The 12,075-nt window shown below is 39.4% G+C and overlaps 1 protein-coding gene across 1 annotated transcript in view; it reads left to right on the top strand.

The window, feature by feature from the left end:
- The window catches only part of GABRB1 (gamma-aminobutyric acid type A receptor subunit beta1), a 102,552-nt gene that overhangs the window by 68,570 nt on the left and 21,907 nt on the right, over window positions 1-12,075 (top strand). Inside the window, exon 5 of the mRNA XM_056489746.1 lies at window positions 4,008-4,090. Coding sequence (XP_056345721.1) covers window positions 4,008-4,090 — 83 coding nt within the window. The remainder of the gene's footprint in view (window positions 1-4,007; window positions 4,091-12,075) is intronic.

Below are 12,075 nucleotides of genomic sequence, written 5' to 3'. Positions count from 1 at the left end.
TTGTTCCTACAAATTGCAGGGAAATCTCTGACAGTGTTACTTAAGGAAGTCAGTTTTGCAAATAATGGACATCAGTGGGTTTTTTCACATAATTTTATCTTTAGCAGAAAATAGCCTGACTATACAGTAAGAATATGATATTCAGAGAATATGGTATAAAAGTTAAAGCTAAGCAGTGGATCAAATAACTTGAACCCCAAGCCACAATTTCAAAAAATTAAATCAGTTGATTTTGCTTTTATGCAAATGCTATTTATCTTGCCTGTTGGCAGTTCAGACTTCATTCCATCTCAGAATGTCTGAGTACTGACATGAGTGAAATTAAATAGCATAATAAAATATCTTCATCTAACTGCTTGTCTTCTTTGCATAATCCCATTTTTTGCATTTGTATCCAAATGATTCTAAAGAATGTAAGGGGAGTTCAATATAAGACCCTGTACAAATAAAATAAATTTACCCCAACACCTGAATTTGAAATGTATTTTAAGAATGGAAAGCCTGGAAGAAACATATCCTACTTTGAGCTATAAATAGTTCTGCTTCAAGTATAGGATTAACCCTCCACTTAAATATTTACAGAGCCTTGTGATATTCTGCCATTGCCACAAACTGCTTGTGCTGAAGGCCTTTCAGGTCTAATCCTCTTGAACACAGATTTATTGCAGCTCTGCCCTATCTTCAGAGTATTGCAATCTCCTTCCTGCCATTACATCCCTGTATTCTGCATTTGCATGTCTTTATTTTTAAGCTTCTGGTGCATATGCAAGCCATCAATTACTCTCTTGACCCAGAGACAGTACAACCAGTAACAGGTCTGGGATTTATTTACTTCATTTATAATTAAATATTTGAATTTCTTTTTCATCAAGACAACAATTACTATGGTTGCATGTGGGTTTAATTTATCTGCTTAAATAAGTTTTGTGGCTATCCAGAGCATAATGCCATTAGCAATTTTACAGAGCTGAACTCTATCAAGAGTGAGAAACTTGCTTGAAAGGCAGATTTATGAACTACAATAAATGAAGGTTGCTGAATCCTGAAGCACTGCTGCAATTACACGTAGCTATTTTCAAGGAAACCTGATTCCCAATAAAGTTTAAGCACCTCCAGCTTTAGGAGGGACCATATTGTGTTGGCATTCTGGTGGAGAAGACAATACAGGTGTCAGAATTAGTGTCGGGGGAGAAGGTTATGTAGAATATGTAAATTTCAGATATAAACAATTACATTAATTACTACTGCACTATCAATTTGTATTGATTATATAAAGAATAGCTAATTGCTGTTGCTTATGTAACTTATGTAAAATATGCAGAAGTCAATAGTACAAACACTCTGCCATTAGGAATAACTGGTCTGGTTATCACAAATGAGTGGTTAGGATGACTCAAAAATTGCTGTCAAATATATTAGCAAAAGCAGGTTTAATATAAATTTGTACAACTTCACAAACTGCTATGGGAAGGTTTACTCTGTTACTTAATTCACAGATGAAGCACACAAATGAAAATCGGATTCGAATCAGTTTAGAATGATTGGCACAGAGACCAGGATTAAAAAAGTGTAAGGGTGCAGAAGAGGGTGCATGACCTATTACAGATCCAAGATGGCAACATTCCTGCTGTACTTGCTATAGTGTGTTTCAATCACTTCACACAAACATCTACAGACACAATGTCTGTGTCTAAATAAGTTTACAGAGATATACCTGTTAAAAATTACCCTCAAATCCAATGAAATAATAATGTTGAATGCCTTGTCATTTCTGTGTGGGTGAGACTTGAGCCTTGAGGAGGGGGTAAGGGTGTCAGTGCAGGTCCCACCCTGTTTTCAGTGACAGTCCTGCCAGTATAGCAAAGCTCTTAGAGTGTCCCTCGAAGAGAGAGGTGCATCCAGAAGAGCTCCAAGGGTGTCTTTTAGAACAGCTGCTTAGAGTGTCATAAAATGCTTGGTTTTAGTCATTAGTGAGTTTCTATCCTGGCTGAAATCCAAGCTGATAATTACTGGAGCTCTTAAAAGGGTCAGTAACGATGGCACTGTTCTACTCAGGCTACAGTTCAGGTAAATAATGTTCAAGGCTGTCAGAGGATGACTGATTATGTCTTGCTCCCCTCTTTGGGGAGGCAGCTGAAGTCCTGGTGCAGAGAGTGCCACCCCACCTTAGCCAAGCAGGAATTTCTGGCACGGTCAAGGTGCACTGCACCACTCAGCTCACTGCTCAAAAGCCTCGTGGGAGCTCCTGAGATCGTGGAGCAGCCTGAGGAGGGAGCAGGGGGAGTTTTACCTCACCACAGTGGTTCAGAAAACACTCTGGTTGATACAGGTGAACTAAATTACCATTAAGGCAAATTTATTAATTGGAAACAAAACATTTCCCAATGAAACCCTCATTAAAAAGCATTTAACTGTGACTAATGTTGGTATATTGTTATGTGTGATCTTAAACGTTATTAAGCAGGTGTTTGACAAATTAGTGTCTTCTCAGTGCCTGTCACTAAGGTGTTACTGATACATGACTAATCTAAATGAGGTCCTACCACAGCTGAAGACCTTTTTTTATGGCAAATGCATGTTAAGACACATGCATTTCTGTTTAATGTGACAAAATCAGCCTGAAAAAAAGTATAAATGCACCATTTTCATGATATTTCACACAGTATTCCAGAGCAGTTTCATGGACTGCTTCTTACTACAGCCCTTGCTAGATGTTCCTTGGATTTTTTTTTTTGTACATGGATTTTGTAGACTTAGGAAATTTTGAAGAATGTCACAGAAATAAAGCATGTGGCATTTTTTTCCCTTTTAAATTCTGTCAGTTCAGTGACAGCAAGGATTATCACCCCAATACAGCACATAAGTGTGCTTGGCTTTCAAAAGTAAAATCTCAAGATATGTTCCTCCAGCATTCATTAACATGGAAGTGGAACAAGAGGACCAAATCCAGATCAAAAAAGAGGTTATCTGCCTTTATCTGGTATAAATCATTGGAGAGAGAAGGAGAGAGACCAATAAAATTAGAAGCCGAGTTTGCCCATTCACAGCTTCAAAAGTTTTATGAGCCCATCTATCACAAAATAAATTTTTTAAAAAGTAAAAAGAAAAATAATGTAATAACTCACTTCTGTGAGTTTGAAAACACTGATCTAATTTTTTTTTTCTCAAAAGGAGCTTTAAAATTTGACCCCCATCCTCATGAACATTCCTCCCACACAGTCACAGACTTATCTTCAAACATTTTCTCAGATGTTCTTGTGATTTATGGTCTAACAAGGGAGAGGGATTATCTTGCAAAAAGTCTTAGGAGAATACATTTAGGGACCAAATATCAACTCACATGCCCTGTAGAAGAAGTAAGGATCTGAAGCATCCAGCCTGCAATCATAGTTACTCTCAATGCTCATGAAATAACCACTGTACAATGTTACATTTCTCTAGTGTTTGATTGCCTCACACCATTTTTAAGAGGTGATGTACAATTATCATAGTTAATGATAAACTGATTAGGAATGAATAAAAATAATGAATAAGGTATTATCAGGTATTCTACAGCATGAATGAAAGTGCACACACCTATCAGACAAAATTAAAACAGCAGTAAGTGACAACAAAATGGAAAAAGAAAGATATCAGCAGTATGAGTTAGAAATAAAACAATTGGCTAAACAATTTGAAGACGTCTCAATTAAGAACATTAATAAAAAGATGTCCAAGAAGAAATCTCACTGAATGTTCTTCAGAACACTGTACACTTTTACACATAAACTTTAGAGTCAAAATCCCTCTCTACAATATTCAGCATATGGTCTCATGCTTGATGCTCTAACCAGTATACTGTGCAGCATAAATTAATCATGCTTTACAAGCTCTATAAAGGCTGCATGCCAGGAATGCAAGTGCATTCTGTATTTAAACAAACAAAAAACCCATTATAGAAAATCTTGTCATCTAAAACAAGTAAAATGTGGTTTCAAGTCTCATTATTTCTTTTTATCCTCTTACAGGATCACAACAACAGCTGCTTGCATGATGGATCTACGCAGATATCCTCTGGACGAACAAAACTGCACTCTGGAAATTGAAAGTTGTAAGTTACTGGAGGGAAAGAGTTGGCCAAATGGCAGCTGAGAACTGAACATTCACAGGGTAGGCAAAACAGGAGCAAGTTGTTCGAATACTATGGGTTCAGTGAGCTTGCACATACTAAACACACTAAATGAACATACTAAATGTATTTCTGTAATACACAAGCCAAAATATGTTTAATTCACAATACTGGTTGGTACAAGCTTCTAAAATGTCTTTCAAAATCTGTTGTCAAGGAAGGGAGGAGGGTATTTTTTGAAGATTAGCTCAGAGGACAACAACCAAGCACTGTCCATCTTCAGTGCCTAATCACTGCTGAAGCTGGAGTAATTACTTCACCTCAGCACATTCATCTGTGACATCAAGATTGACATCTGTCCCATGTGGTGGTGGCAGGATTGATCAATTGCTGGTACCTAATCATTTGGAGGTTATAAAAGGAAACAACTTGATCCTTCAGCACCAAGGTTAATGAGAGCTTTGTCATTGTCTTCCACAGCATAGGAACATGGCGTGCACTTACATATTTTTGTTTTTGTCTCTTCATATTGTATGATGGTGGCTGTTAGAGAAGTGCCTGTGAAGGTTTATGAAAAGAATCTTTATTATGCTGGCTACTTTCCAGTGTTTCCCACCATGCCACTGATCTCTCCAGTCACTTTCTGCTAGTTCAAAATTCGGTCCAAGTGTCACAATCCACCAATTTACAGGACCTAAGAAGTTGCTTGTTAAGATCATGGTTGTCTTCCCATACTTGAGCTTTGCAGTCCCCTGCCTTTTTTGGCACAAAAGCAAGCACTTGCTTGCTGCTGCTTGGGTCATCTTCTGGGTTAAACTTATTAAGGCATGTAATGGATGCTTTTGGAGAGTGAGTCAAATCTTGATTTTCAAAATTCAGTGCATAACACTTCTCCTCAGTCACTTTTCCACCTGATTAGCAGAGGAAACAGATATCTATACAATACCACAGCAACCAAAATGGGTGATGATAGTGAAGCTGCCTTCATAATGAACACATACCCAGTTTATTTGTTGGGAGGTAGTTGATTTGAAGTCCCCAGCTCAGTCATGGCTGAAGATGATGAAAGTACATAAGCATTTTCAGCTAGCATATATCAGCCCAAATAATGAAACTAGACTGATAATTTACTGGTTTACACCTCTTTTTTCACAAGCTTTCACATAAATGAAGCTTTGTAGGGATAAATGCTCAGTGAGAATGGATTTAATACTCCCACTGAGACCTCATCAAGAATCAAAATTAGCATCAGATGGAATAAGCAATTAAAATGCTAACACAATCAGGGATGAGAGAATACCATGTCATTCCTGTGGCCAGTCACACATGCCCAAAAGAAAATTGCTTTTCAGACCTTTTGAACACTTGTATAAATAATTCATGTCTCCAGAGATACATATGTTGATATGTTAAGACTTGTTGAGCTGATCACAATTTGCAACAGGTCAAAATTGGAGAGTGAATTACTTCTCATGAGTATTTAGGTCAGTTCTACTAACAACTAAATTATTTTCCAAAAGCACAGAGGTGCTTATCTGCTACTGGAAGCCCACAAATAGTAGATGTGTCACAGGCAGTAGTGTCTTTGACAGTTGTCCACCTAAAATATACTTTCTAATGCACCACAGTTCTTCTCATCTGCATGTCTAAAACTATTGAAAATTATTTATGATGTGTCCTGGACACATAAACTAGGACATCATATTTGGAAGAATACAGTTCAGAAGGGCAAGCTGCCTGCTTCTTTCTTAGGCATTTGAGTACAAGTTGTCCAGAGTACTCTGCACTCAGTAGTACCCATTAATCCCTTTGAGAGTAATGAGGGGACAGAATGGAAAAGGGTGAATAAAGAGGTCATAACCATGACCACAGCTTCTGTGCCCATGCCATGTGTATTGGGCATGTGGCATTTGCTTCCATGAGAGAACCAGTAAGACTCCCATCCTCAATCTCTCCTTCCAACTCCTGCATCACCCTTCAGCTATTGAGTTTCTGTTCTGTTTCTATTGTGCCAGTATACAAATGTTCACAGAGCTAGGTTGGAAATGAAACTTTTTTTTGTTAAAAAATATCTCTTTGATAAAAAGGCTTATCCACCACAATTTTGGGACAGATGGGAATTGAATAAACCCCAGGACAGAACTATTCCTTAAGTGAAAGGGCCAGGGACGGTGGTGCTGTAGTCACTGAACAAGTCTGTGCAATAGCAAGCAGCATTTCTCACCACTAGACAGATGTTGTGCAGTATGTGCACTGTCAAACCATTTTCAAAGCACTGGAAAGGGGGTTTGTTCATTTTTATACTGTGCACAGTTATGTGGTTTAACCTGTGTGGCACCAGCTTCCAGAGCAGTACTGTTGTACTGTGAGAGGTGCAGAATTTCCCTCATTCCTAAGGATTGGCAGGCAGGTGGCTTCTCAGAAAGTCCCAGGGTGCTCCCCTGTTTCTAAACCAAGCAAGCTGGAGACACATTTTCCTCTCCAAAACCTGAATGCTCCCCTGTGCATCCAGAACAGCTGTGCAGCTGTGCAGCACTGCCACAGAGCACCAATGCTGAAGCACACACATCCTGGCTCTCTTCTGAGTTTCCATGAGTTTTTAAGGGTGACTTACTCCTGCTGCAGATGGAGCATGTTCCAGAGGAACCAGGAAATCCTACAGATTAATTTATCAAAGAACAGATGAACATTGCACTACTTGTGAGCAGAAAGGCACTGAGTCATTTCACCTCATGGGCATGCTGTGGTAATTATACAAAGACAGTCACTGAAAATCTAAAGTGATAAGAATTGTTCCTTAATAATACTTAAGAGTGAATAATTTCAGGCATTGCAAATAGCAGCAAAACTGCTGTGTGGCAGAGGACCCAAAGGCTGCACTATTATCAAACCTCTCCAGCAGCACAGCAAAGGCATGGATAATGCATGCCTATATTGAGCCAGCAGATTATTTTCATTAAAAAATTGCATTTTCAGCTTTCCTAAAGCTATCTTACAGGACTGCAGAAGCTATGTATGCATGGCTGAAAATGAGAGAAATGTATACATTTACAAGGGGAGCATTTTGGCTGCACATGTTCCTTCACAGCTTTACCCAACCAGTTCACCTTATTCCAAATTCTGCAGTGGAAGGTGGGGAGACTATATCAGACATTTTACACCTGTTCCAGTGTCTAATACCATGATGGACACTGGAAACTTCTGTGTACAGAATCAAGGGATTTTATGACTAGAACTGCTTCATCAGCAGAGCTGGGATCTGGTACCATCCATTTCTCACAGATTAGCATATACTGGGAAAGAGGAGGCTTAAAACTTGGCTGGAGGTTACAGAGATTGCTTGGCACTCTCACATGAGCTCTGATGGATGTCAGCTTGGCAGCTTAAGATGTTAAATCTCCCAGCTGTTAGTTCTGCTGTGTCAGGTAGCCTTTGGCAAGGGCCACAGCTGCTATGGCAGTTCAGAACCCACTGCCTTGGCACAAGTCCACTGTTCCTGGCAGCAGCCACAACAGGCTCTGGACTGGCATGGGTGCAGACACACAGCTGATAAAGGAAGAAGCAGCAGGAGGAGCCCAACAACCAGGGACAGTAGCATCAAGATGCTACAATTTTATCACCCAGAGATTGCCTGCCAGAGACTTCTGACTCTGTAAAGCTACCCCAGTATAGCATCCTTCTTTACAAGTGCTAACCTCACTGCACTACCTAGAGGGTAAGGCAATACTGGTATTATTTTAATACTCTTTGTCCCTCTGTGGTTGCAGTATCACAGTAACAACATGGTCTTCTGGACTAAGCTTGCACCAGGCTTTCACTCATAAGAAAAAAAATGTGTGCTTACAGCATCACTCTTGCAATAAATTAAATCCCCATTTAGGGTTTTACCTACAGCATCTCACAAACTTCAGTGAAATGTTTTTCACTATCACAGGAGAGGGAGGGCCCAGCTGTCCTCCAGTTAGGCAAAATTCTTTACTTATTGGCAAGCTACTATGTGTTTTACAACAAGTCTGAGCTGATTATCAAAACTGTCCCTTTGGACTCAAAAATCCGTGTCTCTATGGCAACAGTTGATGCTGCAGCATCATTCAGGGATCAGCACTGCTACACTGAACTGTGTATTAGCCTTGTCAGCAGCACCCTTAGGAACCACTTGAATGGGTGAACTGAACAGGCCCACAGAAACCTGAGCAGAGATACTTGGGGAAAAGAGGAAGATTTATTCAGTTGGCTACAGTATAAAAAATAGCAATTCTGTTTTGATTCCACTGTTTTTCTGGCTGTCCCTTCTTCATATAGAAATAGATCTAACACTAAATATATGTAATGCTTCTTTGAAAGTGCAACCAACTTAGAGTGATATTACAGTAAATCAATAAAATGCTCCACTTGAACCTCTATATAGTTTGTTGCCAGAAAAAACAACTGACTTCATATCTAAACATTCATTATCACCTTTGTTGGCACAGAGCCATCTGACTGAATGAGATTTGAACAGATTTATCACAGCTCTCTGCTTGAGACAAAATTGCATTGATCTAGGGTATGACTGCATTTGAACTACCAAGGATATAAGAACCTACACCTCAAACAAATAGGGATTTTTTTTTAGAGATTAAAAACCTGTCTTAAATCCAAGCTTTCCCATACAGTTTTTTCTTTGCCTGTCTGCAGGCACCAGATATCTAGTAATTTATTCATGCCTGGCAATAAAAATTCACTAATGAATATTGCTGTTCTCATACCTGAGGCAGCAAGAGCTTTGAGCTGGATCCACTTATGTATTTTCCCTGAAGTATCCAAAACCACTAAAAGGTCATCTGGTCTCATCCTGTTTCTCACCAAGCATATCAAATTGGTTCCACAGAAAGCATAATTTCTCCTTTCTCAAAGGAACTTGCTGTTCAGAGTATTCTAGAAGCCAGTTTCAAGGCCTCTTCCAAATTAAAAAAAAAAAAAGGTCTGGAAGGATGATGAACCCAATACCTTTTTCAAGAGCTTATATTTCTAATGTTCTTAAAGAGGGCAGCCCCCCAATACCAACCAGTTGCATAGGTTTTGCCACATTTGTAAATGAAGAGCTTCTCTCCCTCACCCTCCTGCCAGACTGCCCCCCTCTCCCATGAGACCTGCCAGCCATAAACCTGTCCTCTGGAATATGTTGCTTCCCATGGATCCCATGAACCTTGGGTAAAAAAAACACTCATTTTCTCCAATTTGACTTGTCTCTGGTTGTCACAGCATAGCACTGGGATTAAAAACTCTCTTCTGCTTCTGGCCAATTCCTTTAAGTTCTAAAATACATACTCAGCTTTAAATTTCTTCCAGACTTGGTGGACTAAGGAGAGAGAGGTTCCAAAACTCAGATCATTTGAAGAGTGCATCTTTCTGAGGTGCAATTCAATGCAGACTATTTGAATGAAAGTCAGAAGGGTTCCTGCCTGCCCATCTTCACTTAATGTGCCTTAATAAGTGATAGGATGTCCTATTGGCAGCTTTCCCAGTTCACCAGTGTGCAGGTGGGTGTCCATCCATGCCTGCTGTACTCCCATTGCTGCCAGTGCTGTGACATGCACAAACCACCTTAGTTCACAAAAACTCTGCCCTGGATCAAATGCCATATTCAAGCTCCCACAAAGCCTAACAAAATAAAAGGAAACAGCAAGACACAGAAAAGCACACTTTATCACAGCATACTCATAAAACAAGCAAGACTACCATACAAAACACCCCAGGCAAGAGCAGGAATGGAGATCAGCACAAAAGGCTGCCAAAGTAATCCCATATTCTGCCCACTGGGATAGATAGCAAAGTGACTGCTCTCTGGGCAACACATTTTGCAATTTGAAACTCACTTTATAATTTCTTGAGGCCTTCAGATAATAGACCCTAGGTTACTCCATATACCCTGTGCAGAATGCACACACTGAGCTTGTATCATTGCAAATACATTCTCAGAAGGATTGCCCATGGAGACTGCATGCACACAGCAATCCATGGATCCATGTTAACTTCTGACATGCCATCCTTCCGAGCTGCAGAGAGCATGCAGGCAGCAAAACAAGAGAGGTTTTAAAGTTACATCATGAGCATCCACAGCAGCCAATTTAAACATCACAGGAACAGAAAGACTAGCACAGAGCTGTGAAGCTGAGCAAGTTGTTTTTTAGATACTTTGAGAGGCAGATTCACAAATAGCTTGTGGATATTGAAACTGAGAAATTAGCCAACAAGGACTGCATGTTTCCTTTTTTTTTTCTTTTCCACATCAAAAGTTGAAATATATTTTTGGCTCAATTTATGTCATTCCTTACCACTCATCTTTTAAGTCAGCCACTGAGCTAAAATAATTCATTCTTCACAGCACACTAGTGTTAAGCCACAGTGACTGCTCTGTTTCCACACTTTGGAAAGATTTCTTTCCCCAGAGGACTATAAATCAGTTAGTTATGTTACTTTCACAATGTATTTTAACACTGCACACAAATTTACAAGTTACTCAGATGCAGATAGTTTAGTCTATATGAGCTTCCCATATTATTTTCAAAAAGATGGATAGCTTGTCTTTATATGGATGTATAGATTTTAATAGGAAATATTTGACATTCAACAATTCCAGAACATGAACATATGAAATTAGCAAAGCTTGGTGTGTCTTAAGCATTTTTCTGTTACACACAGAGGAATGCAGAGTTGTTTTCACCAGCTGCTCTTCTTGTTTAGTGTCATCTCAGTAATCTCAGAGGTACCAATATGTGACCAGGGTGTCCCCTGGTGATCACAGAGGACAGGAAAGCTGGAGTTGAGTCATTTCCCATCACAGCCTCATCAAGTCTCAGTCTTCAGCCTCTGAGGCCCCTCAGGCCATGGGAACAGCAAAAAGAAAAGCTTCGTTTGCTTTCAAAAAAATTCAAGGATTAATTTAGAGGAGGGGCTGACTTCTCCAGAATCAGCTGTGCTCTTAGACGAGTCTGTATTTCTGCAGTCAGAGCTAAAGGAAAAATAATCTCTGCACCTGGTAATATAACAATCTTGGAAGGGCTGGTACACTGTGCTTTGAGACCACAGCTGAATTGTAGAATGTTACAGCCATAAGTATTGTTTATATATTTCATTGTCTTCTGCCAAGGTGTGAATTGCTGTATGAAAGCAAAAAACAATCAGAACAAACTGGGAGATTCAGGTACTCATGGATTTGCTTCAGTTTGTAAAAAAAAGCCTTTCCCCCAAGGCATCTATATTTACAGATACTATAAATCTTAAGAAATATCTACTCAGTGCCTATCCCTTCTCTGTCTTGATCTAAATATATGGCTTCTTGACACTGCAGTAATACAAATAACAAAACACAATGCCTCAAATCTCAGTGTGGGAAGATGGTTTATCTGACCTGAGACAATAATAATATGAAGGAGTTTTATTAGGTGAGCAGTATACTCACATGCAAGTCCTCCAGCCCTCAGAAAACTTCTCTGCAGAACTGAGAACAGAATTGAGCCCTTCTGATAAACCTCTTAATGCTTCCTCCATTAGCTTTCTGCTACCACTTCTAACTGCTTTATTTATTAATTCACTTTCCTCATAAACTTATAGCAGCAAGCATTAAGTGCCAGAGTAGACTGTACAAAGAGGTATAGGTTATTATGGGAAAATCATAGTGTGTGGAAAACTTTAAGAAGAAAATGTTGAGCATTTCAGTTTTGTTTGAAGACATCATTCATACTGATACAACTTTTCATTTAATTTATATTTTCTGGTGATTGGCAGCCCTCAATTCATCAGGCTTCCATGGAAACAGCAGCACCTGGTTTCCCAGACTTCTAGGTCAGATGTCCCTAGCCATGAAGGAAGCATCTGTGCAGAGAGGTGCACATTTGTCTCCTTCAGTCTTTCAAATACCTGCTACCATTGGAGTGCAAGCCTGGTTTTTAAAAGGGACAACTGTCCATTAGCATGTGGATGGA

The sequence above is a fragment of the Oenanthe melanoleuca genome, chromosome 4 (genome assembly GCF_029582105.1).
Source record: "Oenanthe melanoleuca isolate GR-GAL-2019-014 chromosome 4, OMel1.0, whole genome shotgun sequence".
Taxonomy (NCBI): domain Eukaryota; kingdom Metazoa; phylum Chordata; class Aves; order Passeriformes; family Muscicapidae; genus Oenanthe; species Oenanthe melanoleuca.
Note: the sequence above shows the minus strand (reverse complement) of the source record. Positions and strands in the feature narration are given on the sequence as shown.